At 40.5% G+C, this 27388-nt stretch overlaps 1 protein-coding gene across 18 annotated transcripts in view; it reads left to right on the top strand.

Moving 5' to 3' along the window:
- Nucleotides 1–27388, top strand: part of tns1b (tensin 1b) — a 179582-nt gene that overhangs the window by 84064 nt on the left and 68130 nt on the right. For 17 of the 18 annotated variants that reach the window (XM_035651035.2, XM_047337019.1, XM_035651049.2 and 14 more), the window contains one exon: nucleotides 22333–22371. In XM_035651035.2, coding sequence (XP_035506928.2) covers nucleotides 22333–22371 — 39 coding nt within the window. Of the gene's footprint in view, nucleotides 1–2576; nucleotides 3089–22332; nucleotides 22372–27388 lie in introns of those variants that run through there. The other variant, XM_035651050.2, reaches the window with a different exon arrangement.

Here is a 27388-nt window from a genome sequence, read left to right as displayed (position 1 = left end):
GATTTGTTCTTCTTTGCTTTTTAACCGTTTCTGGAAGAACCACCATGTTTTTCCAGTTAGAAAACTCAAATTGACGAACAGTGCCAACACATGGGTGCATTTGTACATTACCTCATCTAATACAAGCTAACACTGGTAATCCATGGCCTAACTAGAACAAAATAAGCAGGAAAAAGTAGAAAACCAAAATGTGTGATGTGATTACAGACAACAGTCATAGTGTCATGATGATAATAAAAGCCAAGGCACAAAAACGGACACGACTAAGAGAAATGTGTTAGCCTTCAATGTAGACAGACAACTTTGCCATACTTTACCATCCCTAACCTAAAGAGATGTAATTGTTGGTACGCATAATTGCATTGCAGTGAGTGTGGCAACACAAGGGTTCAAGTACAGTACCTTGTGCCCTCATAGACAAACACAGACACAGAGGAACAAGGGGATTACCCACTTCCCACGCTTGAGGCTGGTCCCTGCGGGTAAATGTGTCCATCTGACATAAACAACTGTGTTGTTTTGTTACCATAAACCATATGTCATGTTCCTGGCAGTACTCCCTTCCTTCCTCGCCCTTGTCATTATTAGTGAATTAAATAATGCTTACTGAGCCGACATCTGGTGAACACGACTTCAAGCTTAAGGTGTTTCTTTTATAAATACCTTCCATGTAATTACTTCCGAGCAACATCAAAGACAGTTTCCATGTTGGGGCATAATGGTTAATGTGCTACAAATTTGTAACAAACATTCTTCAGTAATGTCCCTTTTGTCTGCTACTGGATAAAAGGCAGTAAGGTTTGCGGAAGCAAATTAAAATGCTGCAGCGCTTTACTGTTAGTCTGTGGGAAACGCTGCTGTTTAGGGCTAACTGAGAATCATCGGGATTCCAGGTGAGATTAAAGTTGGTCTTCCTTAACTGCTGTAATCAATATTTTTATATTAACAATGGCGTAAGTATCCATAATGTGAAAGGTGTTGTTTGAAGTGTCTAATCCACAGAGTCAGGGTCATCATTTTTTCGTGTCACGATCTGTAATTTCAGGGTTTTAATCTAGTATGAGTGCTCTAATTACTGTCCTTTCTAGCTGCAGCAGCTTGAAGAATTATGGAACTAACGCTGTTTTCTCCGGTACGGGAAATTTTATAGGTCGGCCATACCTCTAGCAAACCAGAGAGCAACCGCAATGACATCGCTTCTAAATCAGGAATTTTTCAAAAATTTTGAATGAAGTCTAAGAAATTAGTTGTTATTTGGCTTCTCTCTGCTTCTTTACTCAAAACGCAGCTCATCTTAGTTGTCTTTCTACTCATTTGGATTGCCACACTTACATGAATCGTGTGGATATGTCTAATAATTCTATTTGATTTCTAAAGTTGAAATGGCCAAATGTTATACATGTTATTATATTTTTTGACTTAAAGTTATCAAAAAGAACAAAAGTAAAGGTGTAGTTAAAGTTGAACATGCATGGAGGTCATTCAAATATGTCTGTGTTGTGGCTTCCTCTATATTTCTATGATTTTCCACTTCTGTTTGTTCTTGGACTTCGTTTTGAGTGAAGAACTGTGGACAGAATTTGCTTGAATCAATGAACTTGCCGGACGTGCATGGTGCAGCGTTGAGATCTGTGTGTGTGTGCTTACATGCACACATCTGGAACCTGTATGCATGTTCCTCTGAAACCTTCGGCTACCCATAACACGCTTCGCTGTGATTGTATTTTTGGAGAGCTATGATTCCAAAATAACTTAAGTGCATTAAATTCTATGTCACAGAGCACCTTTCTAATCACAATGTTTAGCTTTGTCATGAGGAGAGCAGTTGGTTGTCAGTGTGGACATTGACTGATGTAGCAGTCAGTAAATCATTTAACTCATGATGTCAGGAAACAAAGTTTTCATCATTCCCAAAATAGTATTTACTATATTTATTATGTACATTATATATCATAGCTACAGGGGTGGAGTAATGGAACCCTCCTTGATTAGATGATTAGTTAAAGAGACTTTAATCCATCACTCCTAAACTAGTTTACTGTATTGAACTGTGCTCATTCAAAAAACAATAAGCACAAACTTAAACTATTTGTTGGTGCGGTGAGTTGAAAGACGCACACACAGAGCTGGTGACTGATAAGTATGTACACCGCTGCTGTTGACACTGTTTGAGTTGGAGTCGCCGTGAAGCAAATGGATTCATTCATGGTGCTCTCTCACTCTCTCTCACTCTGTAGCTGTGAGAGAGTGAGTGTATGAGTATGTTGGAGAGAGAAAGTCGCCAGAGAGGGAGAGAGACGGGGGGGTTCACATTTAAACTGTAACTTGAGAAGCTGATAACAAGGAAAGAAGAATTAGCTGAAGAGGAAGGACTTTGTGTGTAATGTGTGTGAATGTATGTGAGAATGAGAAAAAGACAGTGAGACAGAGAGAGAAAAGAGCTGTGCTTTAGTTTCCCCGAGCTCATGTCCCTGATCTCCATGGGAAATTCACTTCAATATTTTTTTCCTCTTCTCTCATTACTCATGTGTCTCCCCATTTGGGAGGAGGGTGAAATTAGACTGAACAAGAGGGAGGAGAAAAACCCGGGCAGTGAAAGAGGGGGAAATGGCTGTAGCCTGTAGCCAGACTTTGCCTGCTTATTCAGCGCTAAATGCTGCACTGCGCCGTTTCCAGTTGTGGGATGACTCTTTAGACATTTTTATGCTCCTTTTCTTGGAGGAGGAGTGAAAGAGGGAGAAACTAGCCAGACCTATTAGCTCGGAGCCTGAAACACACACACACACCAACTCTCTCTTTTTTTCTCTCTCTCTCTCTCTCTTTATCTGACACACATCCACACACACACACACACACACACACACACACACACACACACACACACTTGTACACTACTCCGACTCCACGCTGCACCGAGGTAACAGTGCGTGGATTTAGCTATATAGCCATCTGGTTGGAGGGGAACAAGGCAAAAGGACGATGCAGCAGTAAAACACGGCCGGACAGAGAAAACCAAAGAGAGAACGACACACACACACACACACACACACACACACACTGAAACAGGATGGCCACCGCTGTCTTTCAGGTAAGGAGTGTGCTTGTGAGAGGGAAGAAAGAGCTGCTGCCTGGTATTTGAGCTCGTAGCTGTCCCGAATATTGGCCGTGCTGTTTTCAGATTCACAGCAAACCCTCCACATTGTGGATTTGCTTGATAGCTTTAAGTGCTCTCAGATGTGTGTGTGTGTGTGTGTGTGTGTGTTTTCAAGCATGTATGTGACCTGACATAGGTGCTTTAATGGTGTGGTTTGGGTTGGTAGGTTCTACTCCATCAGAGGAAAATGTGTTCAGTTTTTTGTATATGTCTTTACAGAGTTGATGCACAGTTTGTCCAGTATGTGGATTTGCCTCAAAACGTTTGGATGACAGGAATGTGTCGACTGTAAGTGAGCACGTCAGAGAGATACATTGGACGCTTTGTCTGTTGTATTAGTGTAGATTTTGTACATTACTGTAGTGAGGCCTTCCTTTGTCTGTAGTGCTTGTGACTGTGTGTGGTCTCTTGGCTTACCATAGCTTGTGGTTGGCGGCTCATGGTCATAGCTAGAATGACAGTGGTGGCTTATGTCTGCTCTTGTTTGCAGTTGTCTCTTTTTCCTTCTGTTTTCTTTCCTCTTCTCCTGAATTCATAAAAACGTGTTGTAGCATCTATGCGAGGATACTTTCGTATGTGCGTCGCTTGTGCTCTAAGTCTGCGTCAATTTTTCTCATCCTGAGGTCAAAGAACAAAACCCTGTGTGTGTGTGTGTGTGTGTGTGTGTGTGTGTGTGTGTGTGTGTGTGTGTGTGTGTGTGTGTGTGTGTGTGTGTGTGTGTGTGTGTGTGTGTGTGTGTGTGTGTGTGTGTGTGTGTGTGTGTGTGTGTGTGTGTGTGTGTGTGTGTGTGGATGTCTGATTCCACTGATTTCAGCGTGTCAGTGTCTGTAGCCATGAACAGGACCTTCCAAAAGTTCTTGCATGGAAAACATCGCCCTGCGCGTTAGAAAAACCTGACTGCACTTTGGGAATTTTTGGCACATACCGTGAGGTACGATTGCCTCCAATTCGCTTCAAATTTGGTAGAACAAGAATATGGGCATACTGTGAAAACATAGAACATATTATTAGCTAGATGTGCATGGAAGCACTGTATGCTGCCAGCTGTGATTTCCCTTGTCAACCCTATTTGTGTGGGTGTCTGGATTCTTAATGGATTTAAAAAAAAAAAATTGTGGATGTACTGTTTGTGTCTCATTATACTCTGTGAAATAAAGGTTCAATTGTGTTTGGTTGCTCAGACATGTATCTAATCAGTGCATGCAAGCATTAATACACCGCATTTCAGTACAGGCTCAAGCAGGTCCCATTGGCTATTGCTTGAATCATCCCTGTGGACTTATATGTGTAGAGCAATTTCGCCACCAAACCACTGATCCAAGTCGTCAATAATTACACATCTGACTTAACACGTGGGATAGGCTCAAGGCAAAGTTGTTGTTGACCCACACGCCCTCTTTGCATTTTATAGATACTGTGTTGCTCTCAAGTTCCAATCAATTAGAATAGACCGTGGGGGTCTAGGACTTACAGTAGGAAGTAAGAACAATATCTGGTTGCTACTTGAGTGAAGAGGCCAATAGTTTTACAGCGGTAAACATCAGATATGGATAACATCATGATATGCTGACCATTAAAGTCATTTCGTTTTGTTTTCCAATATGCTTTTTAGACAATGCTGTCAATGTATCTTCTAGGATCCTGCTGTATTTATGTAAAGATATGACAAAAGTCAAAAGTTTTCGATATCAATTGGATTATTAGTTGTATATTGTGTCACCCACAGCCCTCTTCTGTGCTGTGCGACAAATCCCCACTCATGTACAGAACTTCACAGTGTTCCTGCCTTCCTCACAATGATTCCTTGGCCATTGTTAATGTAACACAGCACTGTGCTGTCTGGGCAGCAGCATTACCCATGACTCATGGTCATGTAGGAATGGCGCACAACCCACCAGCTGTGCTCGACTGGATTGTAAGAGTTTTTCGTCATTACTCTCTGCCGGGCAAGCAGTGCTCCACTCACCCGCCTGTCCCTGCTTTGAGTGAATGATTGTGTGTGTGTGTGTGTGCGTGTGTGTGTGTGTGTGTGTTAGGGATAAAGCAGTGTTCCTTGGACCATGAAAAAAAAACACCTGCATGAATTGTCTTGCTCCTCTGCTGATGTAGTCCTACCTTGTGTGTGTCTTTGCAGACAAAGGGTAAACTCTTGTATGACTCTGCACTGTAAAATAATTTTAATAATTTTTCTGATTTATACATAGATAGGTGGATGGAGAGATGCCTATAGAGGTGGATGGATGGATGGATGGATGGATAACTGGATGACAGAACCTGGCCGTTGACTCAAGGGAATGAAGATACTGTAAAAAAAAAAAAAAAAAGTCATTTTCTCAGTGTAATGCTCAAGTGCAGCACAGAGTTTGCATACACAGCACAGGCTAAATCAATACATGGCACAAATTGTAATTGAAGTGATGCACCATTGGAATGTGTCTTTGACGTTCACCAAATGCTCTGCAGAACCATAATCTGTGCACAGCAAATAATTCATTACCTTTGTCCTCTGGACTCGGTGTTGGCACACTGTGAACTTGCAATACATTAGCAACATAAATAGCCTATAGCTGTGCCAACGCACCTTGCCATGCAGTTTTGCTTTTAGCATTTTAGCTTCCAATGAGGGCATTGTAAAAGAATCACATTTTTCAAGGTATCATCGAATGATAGTTACTGAGCAGGTGGTCAGGCACATGAAGATCTGCTGTCATAGGCCCAGAGGAAGGTGTTTTGAGAGTGGATGAAGGAGCATATCCGGACACTCATGTTGCGGTTAAAAACGAACAGCGGACCCCTTTAGAATTTACGGCTTTGATGCCATACAGAACAAAGCACTGCGTGGCATGAGAAAGCCCACCAACTTGGACCACATCATCCTCTCAGAAACAATCTAATGTATTGAGGTTTATTGTTTGCTTTTGTTTTTGTGATACAACTAGAAATGGTGTTCCCATTTGACCAAAATTGTGCTTCAAATCAGGTTTCCAGACATTAGATCACTTTGATTTGTTGGTCTCCACTGAAGAAACCCTCAACTCTAAATGAATTTATTCGCCCTCAATCCTCGTCTCTTCTCTACTTGCGTTTGGTTATTACTGGTGCTGCTGGCATACTGTGATGTTGTGCATCAACTAACGCAGTTGATTGTTCTTGTTTCAGAGAAATAAATACTGTCCAGTTAATTTAACTCTGTCTTGGTAGTAGATTCAACAGACTCCTCTCCACATCAGCGACAGTCATCATGGCTGTTAACGAAGCAGCGCACCTCTGTTGTCATCATATTGAAATCCATTTTATATAAATGATTGTTATTGATCCAACCTGTTCTGAATAGGAGGGGGCCCAGGCCCATCTGTGAAAGCCAATAAACATGAGCTCACTGATTTTTCTATACATTAATTGATTAAATTAATTGAATCTGTAAATGTAGTAACATTTTAGAACCTCTTAGGTATAATCACCATTTTCAAATTTCAAGTCCAAGAGTGATTGAGCCACTCTCTCGCCTAGTTCTTTACTTTGGGTCAAACAAAGTGAAAAATTACTGACAAACAATAACCAGTAAGTTTTTCTTGTCATAAATCAAATTTGCCAGGTAAAAAATGAAATATTCTCTGCATTGGTATGCGTGGCTTCCAGTAAATCCATCACACAGACAAGGGTGGACTACTGGTGTTTTCGCTACAGGTAAAAATATCCCTAGATAGCTCCTCGAAACTTCGTATCATAAATTTCAGAAATTACCGTGTCAGCTAATAAAAAGGCAGCTCCCAGATTCTACATGAATTTAAACTTCATTGTAACGTGAGGTGAAGTGGGAAAATGTTTGGACACAGCATGAAATAGGGTTAGCTTTGATTTACATTCACTCAGGTTGGTTAAAAACATCAGTGAAACAGCCGTTTGTTTCCATTTGACTGGGCAATCCATGTGAACACTATGTGAAGTATGTGCCCTGTTTTTGTGTGTGTGTCGCTTGGGAGGGTGGAGAGGGTTTTCCCTTTTTTTTTTCTTATCAAGCCTTCATGTCTCCTTGAGGAATGTTTATAGAAAGTAGACCTGTTTCCTCAGTTTTGCAAGGAGGCCCCTCATATTGTTGTTTGCTTTTCATGGCTGATTGATGGGGAAGGGGGCTTGGTTTTGAAAAGAAAGACAGGAAGCATCGGTGCCAGGTTCCTCAATCTGCCCGAGCAGCTCAGACTCGAAGGCTCGTGTGCTAGAGATGGGGACATGTTTGTGTGGCCCCAAACAACTCTTCTTAACCTTTTCTTACTTTGAAATGCAATGTCATGCATTTTATTTATGTATTTATTTTCATTTTCACAAGCTTTTTATGCAGTAGTGGTCATTAGTCAGGATGTACATAACAGCATATATACTATTTCTGTAAACTGTTGTTTAATGGAAACATGTGAAGACTTATTTCAACTACTGTGTAAATGCTATTAATCAAAGCTCAGCTAGTTTGGGACCTGCTAATGGCAGTGATGATTTTCCCTTCCTAGACTTATTATCAAAATTTGTCACAATAATGTTTTTGCTGGAAACACAGCACAGCAGTGATTAAGACTTATGGGACCTCAGGTCATGCAGATGTGTTGATCGATATTTTGTGAGTAGATTTCAAATGTGTATTGAATGCGAGAAATGTTAGATCAGGGGTGTCAAACAAATTTTTATCCTGGGCCATCAGCATTATGGTTGGTATGGTATGGTATGGTAAGACTGTATATGTGTAACAACTCCTTAACATATTGTTAAATATATGTCTCTGCATTTGATTATTATTTATTCAAGTGTGCAAATATTCTACATGCATCTACATAAATGTAAAAATATACTGTATGTAAGCACATTGCTCTGTGTTATTATAACATAAATCCCTTTAATTCATCAGGTTAAGAAACCCACATTGCTCCATCAATCAAAGATCAAACTTCAAGTGAATAACAAAGACACATATCATCAAACACAAGTTATTACATTAAAGCAGCTATCCTCTGTTCAAAACTCTTTTGTCATAGTTGAGAGGGGCAGAACTATGGCAAAACAAATAATTGTGAGCTTCTGAGAACATATGTGACAGTTGTGGCATTTTACCAGTGATAAAAATTATGACAAAATGTTTCGTTTTCATTGACAAGATGGGGCGAAAATGTTTAGTGTTATGATAAAATTATATTTTTTCCCGGCTGTGGCGAACCGCTGCTCTTTGGCTGCTCCTGTGTGGCTCGTGTGTGTGTTTAGCCCCGTTAGCAGAGCAGCTCTCAAACTGCAGCCTACCTCGGCTCCGCTTAGCTCTTGTACGTTCACTGACTCACGTTCAGAAGCGGGAATAACAAACTGTTTCTGTGAATCAGTTGTTGCCGCTGTTTTTGTGAACACTGTTGTCATGGTTGACAACGTCTTTACATTTTTACTGTTGCTGCTCCACAGTGCTGATCAGCTGTTAAGTGTTTATTGAAAATGCCGTCCTCTCGCGTCTCTGCTGTGCTCGTCCCTCTCCTCCGCTATCTGCTCTCCAGGCGTTTCTTTGTTTCCTCCTCTGGTTTTCTGTCCTCGGTCCCTTTTGTTTCCGTATTGACTGCAGGTCACAAAGTCGACAGGCACTGTGGGAGATGTAGTTTATGGTCACTGTATGCTGTATAGCAGCATAGACTTTTATTTTAAGACAATCATATGCCTTTTAAGCTTTCGCAGGCCACATATATTGATGTGGCCTTGAGTTTGAGACATGTGTTAGATGATTGTGAACAAAACAATATTGAGCAAAGGGAGAATGTTACCACATCATCTCTCAAATTCAAATATATGAGGGAACATGTTCAAAAAGAGGGAAACCCAAATCTCCCCCATTCATCTGTCACTAGACACAGGAAAGTGTGTAGGCGTGAGGTTGAGTTACTGTGGCAGTTTTCTGTAAGATCCTTCCATGTTAACATAAGTCATCCCTCCAAGAGGCTATTTGTGTGAGTTATGAGTTGTCGTGGTTTGCTTAATACCAGCATGGACGACTCCAAGCAGAGGTTTGCCTCAGCTTGTCCAATTTCCCTGTGACAGCAACCGTCTGCCTTCCAATGTTCAGGCACTCCCTCACACAAAGTCGAGATGCAGAACACCTCACAGACTGAAAGCTCTCGATTCTTCGGAAACAGCAGCTGCGAAAAAGTCTCAACACAAGGTCCGTTGAGAAGTGGTCTTGCTTTTAAATCATCAATTCATTCATTTATTTGTTCTCAACAGAATATTCTTAGATTGAAAGATTGATTTTTGAGAATATTATGCCTGAAATAAAAGTGAATTATTGTTAAGACTGCGGCAAATCCTGCATTGGTAAATATTAAAGGGTAGTTACCACAATAATACCTCTTTCACACCAAAATTACTGTGTAGACCTGGGTTTTTTAAACGCAGATCGACCCACATTTAGTCGGCAATTGGCCTCTTTCACACTGCGAGCAGACCAGGGTCTGATGATCATATAGTGACAGTTGGCGGCCATAGATGGCGGTAGAGAGCGGTGCGCGCCATAAAACAAAGAAGAACTGTGAAGTAAACAACAGAAAACATGGTAGCCAGTGAGCCGGTGGTCAATGCTACCTTATATCTTGTACTTGTCACTCTTTCAAAGTTTACACACTCAGTGCAGTGTTACGAGCCAAGCCTGGCCCTTTAGGTGGCCATATGGGTTTTGAAGTGTGTGTGTATGAGAGAAGAAGAAGGTTGGCGCTGCACGCTGTGTTTGTGTACGTAGCTGCAGCCACATGGAGAATGGGCCCCGCACATCATCCATGTTACCGACAGTTTATGGCCATTGTGTAATGAGAGACCGCCTGATGAGCCCATATATGTCCGCCGAAGGGTTAAAATAAAGTGCCCCGTTCCAAACCTCATCGATGATCTGGATTGTGTTAGCTGTTACCCCCAACGAGCCAAAGCTAGGCTAAGCGAGCTTGCTATATGCAAGAGGTTGCTTTCATGTGAACATTGTCACTAAGATACAAAATGGGGAGAACCTGGAAGGCACACTGCAGAAAATGCCGGGTGTTAGCGGGTTTAAACGGGTTTTTTTGGCCAGTGTGAAAGGGGCTTAACTGTAATAATTACATATTGTACTAAGTAGTTATTTAAGGGTAGAGTAAAAGGCATACATCAAGAATTCATTTTTGGAGTATTTTCTAGTAGCCCTGTGGGTTCCCCTCGACTCAAGAATGTCTTTTGCTTATTGTTACTTGGATGTTTAAGCTTCTCTGTGCAGATAGTTACAAACTGAGTTGGACACTATGAGGCTCATTTCAAATTGATCTGCTGAAGAAGAAAAACTTCTCTTTGCTCACCCACAATTGCAATTTAAGACATAAACGCACAAGTGTGATTTTGTGGAGCCAGATGTGGTCCAATGCGCAACTTGCACGTGTTGCAAAAAAAAAGTGTGATGTGGAAACCTCATTGGACTTCTTATGTCCCATTTTTTAGATGAGTAATATTTCAGATTAGATTCACCTCTACATGTAATCAACCTTTTTTTGTGCAAAAACATATTAATCGTCTTTTATACTGTATGTCTCAAAACATCTGTGTAGATGATCCCCCCACTCCCTTTGGCTTGCAGTGGTGCCTACAACCCTTTTCCGTTCAGAGTCGCTGTCATCTGACTTGTTCTGTTGATCCGTGTTTGCACTGCTTCCCAACATCTCTCGTGAGTGAACAGATGTTCAATGACGTCATGTGGAAAAATGTTTTCATGTTTTCATGTGAACATTGTCACTAAGATACAAAATGGGGAGAAGCTGAAAGGCAGGTTCTCACATTTGACAGATGTTATAGTGTCCCATGCCCAAACCCCTACACGCACTTCTTGTCAAGGCAAAAAAAGCTCTCAGACGTTTCCCTTCACTCTTGCGAACGCACAAGGATGGGGTCTATGTTGATGTTTTCATTTGACTCTGGGTAAGACAAGCTCTTTCTGAAAAATTTGGAAGCATTGTTTCAGTAGTGAGCGTGCTTGATTTGGAAGTCTTTGTATGACTGGAAACACAACCCATTTTTTAAGCGGCAGTCTTTCACTATACTATACTGTAGATGGCAAAGGACCCCCCCCCCCAACTCTTATACCTTCGTCTCTTACCCCTCTCCCTGCCTCCTCATTCTCCACCACTTGTCGCGGTGTCAGACATTGAGAGCCATGATAAATGTGCAAATCAGCGTGCTGGTAAATAGTGTCTCTTAGCTGAAAGAGCCTGGGAAGGGAACGTGACCCCTGCTGTAACTTTGGAACAAAAGAAACAAGCCATGGCTTCTTCCCTCTCCATGCCGCCAGGCCTGTCCAACAAAAACGATGTGATTATGAGAAGGCGCTCCGGTTAGCTGAAGGCCTCTTTGAGTCCCGGCCGTGGAGAAGAAACATGGCAGGGACATATGGAGTCTGTTGGATCCCTCCAGGTTTCAAGTTGTTTATACACAGGCGACAGTATGTATTCGTTTTCATGGTGCTTATCTACATATACATATTTATTCGATCTATCACAGTTTTATCTCAGTTTGGTTATCTGCTCCTGCAGTGAAGTTGATATCAATCTTTAATAACACATTGCAAACTTGTTCGATGATGCTTTCATTTACTGTACTTTACACAGATATAGGAGCACACATTGGTGGTGCTGACACATATTGTACAGTAAGAAATAATTCAATTGATCGTTTGAAAAATTAAACTGATCTGTCACACATTTTAAGGTTTCATCGATAACATTTTGTTTTCTCTGACCTGCAGTTTAACACCCAAATATAATGATATAAAACGGAAAAGTAACAAACCCTAAAATTAGAGATTTTGGAACCAGAGAATGTTTGGTGATTTTACTTAATTTAACGGTTAACTGATAATCAAAATAGTTGATTTAGTTTTTGTCAATTGACAAACTGACTAATCAGCTTATAATTTCATCCATCCATCCATTTATGTGGATGGAAGCATTTGACCAATTACACCCTGGAGAGGCCCCCAGTCCATCACAGGGCTGACGCACAGAGGTTACATCCACACAGCTATGTTTCACTTTAAAAAGCATCACTGCTGCTACGTTCATACCTGCCATCCACACTACTTCCGAGCGCATTAACAGGTAAGTTTGGAAGCGCTGCTCGCCCTGTTTCAGTTTGAAAAATCTGGGGCTGCAAAAACAGAGAAGTTTGAAAACGATGATGCAGTCAGCCATTGAGTTCAAACCCTAAGTCATTGTAAACATCTACACGGTACACTCTTAGGGACTATGGAATGAAATGCACAAATGCACCAACGGTGCAGAAACAACAAACAGTGTTTTGAGACTGGTGTGCCGTTCAGTCGTGTTCATGTCCTGCATCCAATCCATTCAATAAATATGCGTATTTCCACAACCTTCCCTGAAGAAAAACAGCTTTCACCGACACAGACAAAACAAGAAAACAAAACTAGATGTAGTGCGGTAGAAGGACACAAGGTAAAGAAAAAAACTAAATTGTGCCCCAAAAGTAAATGCATTAAATTGTTGTAAATCAATGATTAGGCATAGAGAAGCAGATAAACACAAATTGATAGGGCATGGGCACTTGGACCGGAGCACCCCCATCATTCCTTTCTGCTTTGATAATATCCCAATAAGTCTATACAGACTGGTACTCTGGCAAACTCCACGATCATGGCCACAGAAGGCCTTCTGTTGCTTGTTATGGTTCACAAATTGAATTTGCACACTGAATAGTTCTGCTGGGATGTGCCAGATGTAAAGATTTGGATAAACATAAAAGCACTCAGGGCAGCTGTGTGTTAATATGCCAGCGCAGAGGTGGAAACAAGCCACCCTGCATGGCAGTCATTTTCCCTGCTTGGAGTAAAGCTAGAATGTGTTTCTTTTTCTTTTTCTATGATTTATAACTCAGCTTTCTGAGTTTTCCCACATTAAGTTAATTATCATCTATTTAAAGCAGTCACATCATTAACATATTCAGACCTGGGAGACTGACATTGTTACATAACGTGACTGTGTCTGGAGTGTGTCAGTAGCGAACAGGAAGCAGTCTGCATGTGAATGCGAACATGTCTGACATGGACTTTTGTCTGCAGGAAATGGACCCTTGTTTAATGCTGTTAACACAAGCATGTATGGAATGCAACAACACAATTATCCTTTATTATATTACACTAATTTGAATACTCCCGATAGCATCAACACACACACTCTGGCTGGATCTTTTCCCCACGCACAGCAGGGTACGGACAAAGGCTTTGTGTATGTTGTCATTAAAATTCAAATATGATTCAAGAGCCATTAGGTATCCATAATCCATCCATAGTAATAGAACTTAAAAATGTACTCTCACTGTCGTTCAAGGAAGAGTCAGAGGAAGTCATCCTCTGGGCACCATCAATGTCTGTACCAAATTTTACTGTAATCCAAATAGGCCTTGAGATATTTCAGCCTGGACCAATATTGGTGCTAGCGTGGATTCAAATCATGAGTAACATACAAGGGGCCAACTCTGAGGCTGAGAAATTAAGCCTGTGCGGAAGTGCTATAAACTGCAGTTCACTAGATGCACGCTTGAGGCTGGCTCCAGAAGCGAGTAAATCCTCATAGAGCCCCAATGTTAAATTGCCCAACTTTACAGCAGAATTAAACATGTTTACAGCCTGGATCAAAAAACGTTTTTTGTCCCAATGGCTGAACCCCCCCCCCCCCCCCCCCCCCCCCCCCCCCTTCGTGACAAATGTGGGGGGTGGGGGGATTTTTTTAGAACTCCCCCATTTATATCACATTAAGGTTTTTAAATTCTGACGGGTGACGCAGCTAGCCGCTCGGTTGCAGCTAGCCGCTCGGTTGCAGCTAGCCGCTCGGTTGCAGCTAGCCGCTGGCAGCGCTCGGTGTCACCTGAGCTAAGCCCTCGTCAGTGAACGGGACTTCTCGACGGCCGTGTCGGAGGCTTGTGGAGAACATTTTAAACTACTACCGGATGAATAATACGCCTGCTCTGCAGTCAGTCGTCCCAACAGAGAAGTCCAGGAAGCTTGCGCTCCTGTTGTTTCGGTAAGTTAAATGATGGTGTTGTTCTGTGTTTGCAGTCATTAGCGGGTGTCGGTGTCTGCGCTCGGTAGCTGGCTCGTTAGCTTAGCGCGCTAAAGCGCTTCTCAGCCAGCTAGTCTGGGGTTAGCCTTGAGCGAGACTCCAGCTCTGCTGACGAGGCTAGCGGGATCAACACGACACCGACATGAGCCAGTTAACAGGCGTCTGCGTGTGGTTGGAAAATATACCACCACGTTAAATATGCAATGTTAACGTGACATTAATGCAACTGTCAAGGTACATTAAGGTGTTTGTAATGTAGTGTTCATGTCACATATCAGCATTGTTTCAGAAGATACCGTTAACATAGAGGATGCGCTGTGATCTGGGTTGTGATATAGTTCTTTTAATGGCGTCTGTGCGGTAACTTAAAATGAAGCAGAAGAACACAAGAAGTTTGATTCATATGTTTTACTAAAACTGACACGATAGATAATTAGGATGCAGAAACAGACTTGTTGTGATCGCCTGTGACGAGGTTTGTCTGTGTAGTTTTCCTCCAGATGATCCAGACAGACTGGACCAGTGGAAGCTCAACATGAGGCAGAACTGAACTGACTCATCACTTCAGCACTGACCCCAGGTCCAAATATGGTTTGTGAATAACTTAATGGTCATATTTTTCCCAAGTGAAACATGAGAACAAAGGTGCCCGTAAGCTTTGATGACAATTACATTTTCTATACACACTGTACTGTAAATTCACTGTGTTGGTAGAACTCTCTTAAATCTAAAACTACATTCAAATACAGTTGAATATCTACAGAACACAAGCAAACAAACCTCTTTATTTCCAAACGTGTCTCACTATTTTTTATTTGTGTCTTTGTTATTAGGTAAGGACCTGCCTGAAGGACTCCTCTGTGCTGACCATTTTCTGTCTCCAAGAGAAAAGAAGAAAAATTAATTACTCAGTTCTTATCATTACATGTACTGCTACACAGCTTTTAAAATATATTTAAATCACACAAACCTGTTATTGCTTAAGGTTTTATCTGTAGAGTTATTTGTCAATTAATAGTCAGATTTGAATGTGAAATCTCACATATTCAGTCAGTGTTAAAGACAAAAATAGTTATGATATAAACATAATTTATCAGCCAGAACCAGAAGTTATAGATTACCTCTCAGATTTATTTTTAGTGAAGGTACAAAACACAAAAAGGTGGACAATATTACAATTATAGAACACATTTAATATACAGACTGGGCCTGTGCAAACAGTAACAGCTGAGCTCAGAATGAGCCCAGAGGTGGGAGGAGAAGGGGATACAGTGTGGGACTGTAGGGGAGGGGAAGAGCAGAGGTAATAAGTGTTGTAGCTATAGTTGGTATTTTTTTATCAACCATGACAAACATAAAATAAGCTCAACATTGTCCATGATAGTCAGGGACATGTTTAGACTTAACAAAGTGTGTCCTGAAGGCCAAATTCAATAGCAGTGACACTGCCAACTGTAGCAGTTACAGGTCCCCTTCACAAGGTGCTGGAGGTGAGTCTGCTGCAGGTCGTCTTCATGTTGACCAGCCTGATGCTATTGATCTCCCTCAGGTTGTCGTCACCACAGTGGATGATGAGGACGTCAGCTGCTGCTCTTCCTCACGGAGTGGAAACAGAGTGGAAGAAGACTTTTCCACCACAGTCCACCAGCCAAACACAGCACGCCAAGGTCTGCAGCTCTCTGGACACCTCGACGGACTAACTCATCACCACGTCCACATTGTGACTGTAGGATTAAAATTAATAAATGAGTGATAAATGCTTCAGATAAAGAAAAATTTGAAGTTCATTAAAGAGTGTAGCTCGCATTTTTATGCTGACAACACTGCTATGTCACATCTGTAGGATATGGAACTAAAGTGCTAAATCTCAGAATATAGATGAGTCTCTAATACTTTATTTTTAGACAGACTATATAACTGTAAAGTCAAGCAGCCACGACTGGTACTGGTTTGTTTCGTGCAGCAAGTGGAAGCATCACAGGTGAACTGAACAACAACCAATGTGCTGGAAGTAATAAACATCTTGTAACAAAATAAAAGTGCCTTTCTTACAGTCATATTCAAAGTGATAATCTGGTACAGTAATGTCTATAGCAGTACAGGTAAGGTAGACTACCATGGACTTCTGTCAGTGTGAAAACTTGATCTGTGCACTGTTTACAACTGTGGTATTGGGAATTATAGTTTTTCTGTCTTCTTGTTTGGTGTATGTGTTTGTCCCTTAAGGCCAAAATAAATAAGTAAACGACAATAATTAAGACTTCAAGCCAGTGTTAATAAAACATTTACTCTATGCCAAGAACACTAACCATCACATGTAACTTCTTTTTAGTTAACTTTTATTTGATTTAATTTATCAGAATCAAAATATAGTGGTGCATACTACCACTAATACAAATTAAAGACTTATAATTTCAGTAACAAATATTTATTTCAAATGTTGTTCCAGTGTTACTTACCACATGTAACGTTGGCTGGGACGACTGGTACCGGAGTGCAAGTTACCGCAGTCAGTACCGACCCAGTGTAGCCTCGGGCCCGCGGCTAGCCGGCTCGCACTTAGCATAGCTTATTAGCTTAGCTCCTTAGCCTCAGCTAACTGGGAAGCTTCGACGTAGGTGATGACGTTTCAGCGACCAGTCTGCATTCGGCCCACCTCTATGTCCATATTTGGATTAGCCGGGTAAGGGAGGAGTTGATCCCTGCCAACATGGTGATGGCTGAGCCGCTGCGGAACCGCCCACTTTGGGCTTCAAAACCGGCCTGCAGAAACCAATGGGTGACGTCATGGAAGCTACGTCCATGTTTATACACAATCTATGGTAACATACAGTCAATCACATGCTTCTATTAGAAAGTCAGTTAGCACCAATTTCCCCTGATAACCCTTTTTTGTCCAGAGTATTTTTCAAATATTGGGTTCCCTCTGCTTGACCTTTGGTTAGCTAACTGCTAAGTGCTCACCTGCACCCTGCCTTAAATAGTGTCTGTGGTTTCTGGGAAATCCTGGCTGTGACTGCTTAACCACACTGTAATAATGTAAATTACCTCCCTAGCATCAGCAAATAAGGGAATCAGCTACTTATCACTCGGGAGAATGTGAGCTATTCTGATGTGGGCAGACTATCTACCCTCTCAATTTGACCTTTACATCACAGGCTCATATTATACTGGACGCACTGACAATATTGTTACTGTTGTTGTCTCTAACATAAATAACTGTTTGGTACAATTAGGACTTTTGATTTGTATTCAACATGGAATTCAGCTAAATGTCAGAACGCCCTGGTCTTTTTGATGTCTGGAGGCTTCTTTGTGAGGCGGTTCTTTGTGTTATGTTTCATCGTCTCACACTCACAGCGTGCCCAAAAAGATGCAACTGAAGATTAAACTTACATTTATTCCCCACAATGCATCTAATGTAATAGCAGTTCATCTAGTAGTCTAGTATTGTTCATGGTATTTATATTAAGGCACTTTCAGACTGACAATACCACTCTGCCACCTCTGTTTTGCATTGTACAAGATGGATGATGAACCCAGAAGTTCAGTTTGAAGTAACACAAGATACTGTATGACAGTTTCTGATCACTTCATACAGTTATCTAGCCATGGTATATTACTCCCCTGCATTTATAACCAAAAGGATAAAATTAATCTAGCTCAATAATACAAGGATTTCTAACCAATGTGTGTGGTTGCATGTATTTAATCGGTGTTATTGATAATTATGCACTGTGCTGTGGCAAAAATAGATCGTGGACACATTTTTAGCCAGACTACCTTGCTCGCAGTACTGCACCAACACTGTGTCCTTATCAAAATCAATCGCTGTCTCCCTTTGAGCCTCCAACGATGTTTGTTTGTAATATACAGTATTTACATATTCATCACAGTGCTGCACAGTTGCTCACAATCACGCATGGCAGCTGGTAAATGAAAAACATACGTATATCTTGGCTCTCGAGCCTACAGTACTTGTTTTTTTAAAATTCCTGCCTGTGCCGTTTTAAATGAGCTTCTGTAACTGCAAGGAAGACTGGTTTGAGAAAAGGTTTAAACAGTACAAATGTAGACTGTATTTCACCTGTCAGCCCGGAGCGATTTTTAGCAATTTAGCAATTAAGCTTTTATGACTGTCTCATATTATAGCTTAATATGTTGATGTATCAGACCTTTGCATGGTTGAAGCTGAGCAGAACTCTGTTGGGAATGACATGGGGTCACCAATCCCATGCAGGTACTAATAAAATTGATTAAGTTGTCTCACCTCAGAGGCAAACTTTAACTAAGTCTGCGTCAACACCTTTTTGTTTCAAAATTATCCCTGTCCAGATGAGCGTTTTAGCTCAATATCAAAAATAATCTCCAACCCTGGAATGTTTAAACTGAAATGGGGCCAGCAGCATTTCCAAACATTTCTGGAGTTGTGTGAATGCCAGGCATAAATGAGAGGAGGAGGATAAGGATATTCTTAAACGTTTACCACAGCATGGACGCTGGATTCTGTGTGCATGTAAACAGAGTCACTAATCCCTGATTACAGGTGGACTCTCAAGAGCTTGCAGAGGCATGATCAGGTGAAACACTGAACAGGCACGAGGAGTCGGGGCAGTGAGAGGGTCATCCAAAGGAGCAAGGACGTTGAGAAAAGAACGGCATGTCGTTGTCCAGATGTGACATTGATGGTGAATTAGAACATGAGCTGGGGGAACAGAGGGGGTCATGGGAGAGTTAGAATAACTTGTTATGGAGCAGATTTGAGCCAGAGGGAGAAAGTTTATCTTCTTCAGACGCACTTCACCATGCCAGGCGTAAATTCTCAAAAACAGAGGTGCATTCCACTTGGATGCCTTCATTCAAGTAGGCTGTTGATGCATAGGGCAAATGTGACAGACAGCAGCCACCGAGGAACATTTTGTTCCCATACAATTCAAAGAGATCCTTCCTTTTGCCTGTTTGCTACTAATGTGAGTTTCAAAACTGCATCACCATTTCAACAGTCCAGCTCTCAAACATATCTCATAAGCATGTGATGGATGGTTTATTTGGTGCTCTTACAGCCACTGTATTGGAGAAAATCTTAAATTCAGGCACTGCCTCTTTTAATACCAGTGCATCATTTGCTCTTTAGAGTCAACATTCCTGTATTTCAGACGAGGTAACGGCTATAAAAGGAGACTTTTTAAAGAGAGATTTTAATGACCTAAGGTGACTCACACATCCTCAATTTTGTGAGTCTAATCAACCATTCTCACACCGCAGTGCTGCTTTTAATTTGGTTAGCATCCACTGCCTTGTTGATAGATACCAAGACGCTACTGCATAAACTCTGATTTGTAGGAAACTTTAAATGGAGTTCTGGCAATGAAGCAGTTAAGCAGGGTTCAGTAGAAAAAACTAGTTAATCTTGATATCACTGTTACTATCTCTGCAATTTGTGTTACAAAATATATTTATATATATTTTCAAGTGCAGAGTCAAGTTGATTAATATGGGGAACTTTGGCCAGTTCAGTCCTATACCTTTCTTTGTTCAAGGAGGCCAGATTTCTACTTGATATTGTGGGCAGACACGGAATGTGCTCCATTCAACAGTAACACAAAGGAGACACCAACAGAGCAGAGGGCTTGTGTTCTTGCAATGACACAATTAGTACTGGCTAATAAGAGTGACAGACCAGCAGCAAAGATGAAAGCTGCTTTTAGAGGTCAACAGTGGTGATAACCCAGGGGCCTTATCTTTCAAAGCTAAAAAAGACAGCCCTGTTACAGTAAGGCAAGTCGAGGCAAGTTTATTTGTATAGCACATTTCAACAACAAAGCAATTCAAAGTGCTTTACATAAAACATTAAAAGCATTTGGAAGAAACAGATAAAATCACATTAAAATACAATAATTAAAAAGAGAAAATAAAGACATGTTAAAGTAGAATAAGACAGGTCATAAAAATAACAGTGCAGTTTAATAAATGCATAGATAGTATTTACTGAAAGACAGCGGCAAACAGAAGAGTCTTCAGTCTCCATTTAAAAGAACTGAGTTGCAGCAGACCTGCAGTTTTCAGGGAGTTTGTTCTGCCTTGTGGAGCATAGAAACTGAACACTGCCTCTCCATGTTTAGTTCTGACTCTGGGGACAGAAGAAGACCTGTCCCAGACGATCTCAGAGGTCTGGATGGTTCATAACAAAGCAGAAGATCAGAAATGTATTTTGGCCTTAACCCATTCAGTTCTTCTTAAACCAACAGTATTATTTTGAAGTCAATTCTTTGACAAACAGGAAACCAGTGTAAAGATCTGGGGACTGGAATAATATGATCTATTTTTTGGTCTTAGTGAGGACTCGGGCAGCAGCGTTCTGAATTAACTGCAGCTGTTTGATTGACTTTTTAGGGAGACCTGTATGGACATCGTAACAGTAGTCGAGTCTGCTGAAGATGAATGCATGGACTAGTTTTTCCAAAACCTGCTGAAACATAAGTCCTTCAATCATTGATATATTCTTTAGGTGATAGTGGGATGACTTCATAATTGTTTTAATATGGCTGTTGAAGTTCAGGTCAGAGTCCATGACTACACCCAGATTTCTGGCTTGGTTTGTGGTGTTTAACAGGTCGTTTGAAGCTGGGTGCTAACTTTAAATCGTTGTTCCTTGGCTCCAAAAACAATTATTTCTGATTTCTCTTTGTTTATTTGAAGAAAATGCTGGTGCATCCAGTCGTTAATTTACTCAATGCATTTACTCAGTGCTTGAATTGAACCATAGTCCCCGGTTGATATTGTTATATAAAGCTGCATTTGCTGTTTGTCAGTAATATACAATTGAGGTCGTGGCGTAGAAGGCTAACTGGTGGAAATAAAGTTGGGGGGTTTCCATGTGCACATCAGAAAAATGATGGCAAATCAGGATCAAAGGGACAGAATACAGACACGCTCAGGAAGGAAACATCAGTGGTGACATGTTTGACATGCTTTTTCTGGAAGCACTTCATTTGAATCTTCTGTTAGAGGCCATTATCATTATACTCTTCCTGTTTATCAGCCTCTGTCCTCATGTTCTCGCTTCAGCCTCATGGAACGATTATGGAAACTGTCGGACGGTAATCACATTACCCCGGCCACTTGACAGATCATGAGTTCCGTTGGAGCAATCCCACCACTGACTAACCTCATTTGATACTTTAGTCAGGTTAAACAAGTTAGAGTTCTTGTTGGAGTAATGAGCATTCAGCTTTTTTAGTCTGTTTATAGCCATACTATAACTCTGTCATCACCTTGTCGTTGCTGAGTTCCCTTTTCAGGGAATGCCTAAACAGTGCCACTAATAGATCGTGTCTTTTGTGATAGAAATGCTGCATACAGTTTACTAACAAATACTGTCTGTCTGTCAGCAGGATAACTAAAAAAATACAGAACTTTTTCTATGAAGTTTTGTACAGTGGTGTGGTATGATCCAAGGAACAATGTATACAATTTTGGAGGAAACATCCTTTTTATATCATGGTGAGATAGGACATTAGCCTTAGCAGTAGTATGTTCACTCATTTGAAGTATTGCCTTAGCATGCATTAATACATTTTCAGGGGAAGCATCTTACAATTTGTTATGGCTAACATGTTAGCTAACAGTGACTGTTTTTATAGCAAGTTGATTCAGAGAAGTTAGTATCCAACCTTTTAGCTACAAAATGCTCTAATGTGCTCAATAGCTACTAACTGCCATTTGGAGAGAGTTAAACAAAACATTAAACCTGGGGGCCATAAAACTAAATCAATGAAGTAAAGATGGTAAAATGCTCTGCAGAACAACAGTGTTGATAATTTTCTCTTCTAATTTTTTTTCTATAGTTAACATATTAATCAGTGCAGCTTTAACCGAGGTTGACCTTTCCCATTTGTACAGTTGTTTTTAGTGGCTATGAAATATAACATTGGAATGTTAAAGTGTGTTATGGGTACCTTCCAATTAATCCATTAAGTATAAACTTACTGCATTTTTGCAGCAATGTTACAGTTTAATTAAACTGCAACTAGTCAATAATACAACTAACCAATTCTGTTTTTCTGTTTCCAGGTGACTTCATCTTGTGTTCCAACAACAAACTATGAGCTGGTAAGTAACACTTTTTTGTTGTTGTTGTAATTGCTTCCATGCTGTACGTGCTCAGCAGGCATTATTTGGTCCTTCCTGGTAGAGAATTATTGCAAACAGGGTTGGAAAGTAACAGCCTATATCAACTACACTAACAAGGCAGTTACTATTGTAGAAAAATAACCTTTTTCTGAACGCCCTTTGAGACTGAAACTTGTGATGTAGGGCTGTACAAACATACTTGCCTTGACTTGATTTTTCCGTTATCTGGCAGTTGTTTGGTCTATTATGCTAAAATAGTCATAGGTATATTGAAAATCTGATCTTTTGGCTGATGCGGCATGAAAACAAAAAATGTATCCAGATAAGAATGATAAAAAAAACATTGTCCCTGAATCTGCTACATCATTCCGACGTCTTGGTATTTAAAATAACAGTGAGCAAAGTGAGATTGTGTATGAAGTGATTTTGGAAGGGCAATAAAAAACATGCTTGCTCTGTTGCCTTATTTGGTATTGGGGTTAGACGCTGTGTTAGACTTGGATATGGTTTACTCACACTCCTGCTTGCATGTTGTGTGTTTAAATGGTTTTGGGTGCTTGACAGACCAAAGCAAATATCCCCTGTACTTCATTACACTCACAGAGAAAATATTTGACAAAAATGTCTTGCTTGTCTTCCATAGAAGCTGCAGTAATCACGCAAGAACATGATATTATCCTCTACAGATGCTTTCACACCAGATGCTTTCTAAATGGAGACATCTGTTTAAGATGTGCAGCACTGTGGGCAAAGCTTGCCCATTGCTGACCTGAGTTCTTCTTTGGTTTTTGAAAAACCCCTTTGGACTGCGAACATTCACTTTTACTGAACTGAAACTACAGTCTGACAGGTGACAATAGCATTGGTCCAACTCAACTTCAAATATACTATGATATTCTTATCACACTCGTGTACGACTGCAGACTTAACAGTATTGCTTGGGACCTTCATAGGCAGTTATAAAATGTATTGTTTGTAAAGTTGTTTGGCTTGGCTGACTTAGTTTTCAGTTAGTCTGTGCAAACACAGAACAGAATATATTTCTGTCCTTTATAGTCCATTATCTGCTTTAATATATGGAAATGGAACCACAGAGCATGTTCATCCATTATGGCTTCTGTCTCCAAAGAGGCCTTAGGGCCTGCATTAAAGGTGCAGATTGCTCTCATAAATGCTGATGAGCTGAGGTGTAAAATATTTGTTAGTATATCTTTAAACTGTGTTAAACTGAGTTAGGGTGTTGAGCACTGTGGCAAACCCGGCTGTGTTGATTTTATATGAAAATACCTATTACGTATGTAGATAAGTAAATCACTCCACTTGTGTGCGCAGTATGTGGCATCCGTCTGGTGTATGACAGAAACTGGATGATGCTGTTTGCGATTTTGTTTTTGTGTAGATGTTGCAAGCGTGCATGCCAACAAGAGTTCCTGACTGTAGCGCTCCGGCCCGATGTGTGTGTCAGTTGTCCATGGCCACATGTTTGGTGAATTCCTTCGCTCATGGTCAGAGACCTGCATGAGTTACTGCTCCACTCAGGTGCAGATCGACTGCAGCATCAACTATATATTAACTCAGATGCAGGAATATGATGGCCAAAAAAAAGTTGTTTCTCAGCGACACCTTGAGATTCTACTGTTTCGGGGCTTGCTTTTAAGGCTTAAGTGTCACGGTTCTGCTCCTGTCTGGGAACGCTGAGAGGACTTTTGTTTTTTCTTTGGGGACTTTATTGTTTTATCAATTCATTGAGTGCCTCTGCCTTAGTTAAGTTACCTTTTGTTTTCCCTCGTGTTTATTGCATCTTGAGTTTGGTATTTCCTATTACTTTGTTGTCAGTGTCCTTGTGTCAGTTAACTTCCTGTCTTGTTTCCAGCCCCTGATTGTCTGCACCTGTCCCTAATGTGTGTCACCTGTGTTCAATCCTCCCTGCCTTCTTTTGTGTACTGAGTCTCTGCTCCCAGTCTATCAGTTCTGTGCTGTTCTGCTTTGTGTTTCACTCCTGTTATACCTCCTTTGTGGTTCTTTGTGTTTTCGCGGATGGATTACTTCAGTTAGATTTTTATAATTTACCTTCTGTAAAGACTGTAAGTCTGCTTTTGTTTCCCAATATTTTTTCCTGCATCTGCATTTGGGCCAAACCTGACAATAGGGACATTTTTAAATGTAAGGTATATTTTTACACTTTTTGACTGCCATTATTAGGATTATATTTTCAGTGGGTTGTATTTTGAAACAGGTCTTTAAACCAAAATGAATGATTTGTTTTGAATGACAGACAGCACAATAGCACTTGTTTTTGATCTCCAGCTGTCGCAACTGATTTCAGAAGAAGTGTTACAATTTCAAGATAATTCTGTGAGTGAGTGATGACACACTATTGAACAAACACATGCAAGACGCCTTTGTGAAATTGGCTACATTGTATAAAAGTTGTTCTCTTTCCATACAGTTAAGCCTAAAAATCAAGGGGTTCGTGTGTGCTCACTGCTGTTTAACTCTGACTTGTCTCCCAAGTGTTCCATCAATAAGTACGTCTCACCAATATGGCATAATTGAGACCAAAAATTAATTCTTGACCTTGGATATAATAGTCACACACAATCAATTTAGGAGTTGAATTCTGGAAATTTGGTTCATATCAAACCATCTCCCAAAACACAATATAAGTCGACATACTAGTAGGACTTCTCATCCAAGCTGGCTTGAAATTTAACACACCTGAAGGCTGTCTTGGCATCTGGTTTCAGTTCACAAACAAAGTTCACAATGAAGCCTTTCAAACTACTGTAGATCATGATGAGCACAGTTTTGGATTCCTTGGCATCTAAAAAATAAAATTGTCAGCGACAGGCACACAAATTGTGAAAGTTGTGTAGGTAGAATGAACATTTATGGAGTTGCGGTAAAATGAGTCACAGATGTGAAATTTACTTGATGAATTCAGCTTTTACTACAATATTTATTTCTATTTTAATCTGTCAAACTGCATACTTTTCTGGAGCCACACTGTTGGATAATGACAGAAATGGTTCAGTGGGATCAACTATGAGCCTGTTTATGTTGAATGAGTGTAACTATAAAATTAACAGGCTTTTTGAATGTAGTAATCCACTGGTAACAAACTATTGAGTGTACAGTGAAATAAATTTCATTCATAGAGCACTTGCTAAAAGCATTTTCAAATTATTATTGTGATTGATGATGTGGTGTTGGGAGATCCTATCCAGCAGTGGTGATGACAGTAGTAATTACCCCCTCCTCCTGGACGTACAAGTGCTCAGAGCTTTGCTCAGATGGACACATGCCCCCCAGAGAGAGAGAGACGCATGCACACAAACACAGAGAAAACCATAAACCACTTACACATACGTCATCTAGCGTCTTCTTCTCTTTGTGTTGTGGAGTAGCAGGGCCAGGGCATGAGTAACTGCAGGGCAAAGATAGCCTAGATGTGGTCCAATTAGCACTGTGTTTAGAACCAAACATAACCCTTGTTTGCCCTGTAATTCTATTAAGATATACATTATGATCCCAGTTGCCTGGGAATGTCTAAAGTGGCTAGTGCGCAAAACCAACATGTTTAATATTGAATTAATAGCAAGCATCAAAGTGTCGTGTCCTGTGAAAGAATCCAGCATTCCCAAAAATGTATATGCATTACGTAAGATCTAAGGATGCTCTGTGGAAGACTGGATGTAACAATCAAGTTAGTTTTTTCTCTGCAAGCATCCAGTTCAGCTAAGATGGAAAGACTGAATGAGCTTTTTAAGTTCTGGGTGTGTTTATGTATTGTCAACTTTTAAAAATGTGAGGTGTTATTGAAATACAGTTTATAAAAATTATATTGAATTATTTCACTCCTAAGAAACGCACAGTTTGAACAAACTAGTAATTAACATTGAAATAAAGTTCGAACCATTCAGTTTACAGGGCTGAGGGCTTACACATGAACAGTGGCTTGTAAACTACAGTTTTATGAAGTCATCGTTCCTGTCCCATTAATTATGCTCTATTATCAAAATGGACTGGTCTGCACCCTAAGCTGTAATCTACGCTCTTCGGTTTTCTTTCCAGTTTTAGAAAGTACAGTATGAAGAAACATCAGTTCAGACGTGGTCTCCCTCAGCCTTTTTAGTTATGTCAGTTTCGGGCTCTCCTGACTTAAGTAACTGCTGGTTATCAGATGCCAACATCCTCCTCCATCTGTCCATCAACTTTGCCTTCAGGTTTTATTTCAGTTGTTTGTCCAAATAAACAGCACAATAGTTTGCTTGTAAGAGGGATGAGACTTTTCCCACTTACAGAGAAAATTTGGTATCGTATTGTTGAAGAAATAACTTCATACTGCTTAGGGGTGCCTGGTTGGGAGGTTTGCTGTAACAACTGGAAACGTTCTTACAGTAGTTATTACACAATTACTACTGCTATTGACATCCTGTTTCCTACAGACAGTCAATATTGGTTTCTGTTGACTTTGGTTGATACTGAAATATCTATTTGAAGGATTACCATTACATTTTGTACTTTTCACCGAAATCTTTGCACCCAGTTTATAACCCGTGTTGTTGTATTATAAGCCCGTTTTCAGTTTTCTAAAACTGTTCCCTCAGATCCGTGCACTCTGCAGTGGACCACACATTAAGGAGCGCAGCTGAGCTCCATGTGTCTGAAAACCCTAGCATGTACACCATGTTACCTGCGTACTGCACTGTCCTTGTTGTGTAAATTCCATCTTTTTCTATCTTAAATGAAGAAAAGATGTTCGGCGCTTTCGTTCTCATCCAAACAACTCCAGCAATACACCCACCATGTTTGAAATTGATTGGATGAGTGATTGTTGAGAAAATGGAGGGATAGTTAGACAGACTAAAGTTTGATATTCTAGGATGGATCTGCATCTACTTCAAAAACTGGATTTTTTTTAGTTTTATGTGATTTTACAAATGTGGTATTTTGAATGCGGCTCTCTTCCTTCTTGAACACAATACCAGACTGT

This window comes from Scophthalmus maximus, chromosome 14, assembly GCF_022379125.1.
Source record: "Scophthalmus maximus strain ysfricsl-2021 chromosome 14, ASM2237912v1, whole genome shotgun sequence".
In the NCBI taxonomy this organism is placed as follows: Eukaryota; Metazoa; Chordata; class Actinopteri; order Pleuronectiformes; family Scophthalmidae; genus Scophthalmus; species Scophthalmus maximus.
This window is presented reverse-complemented; position numbering and strand designations above follow the sequence as displayed.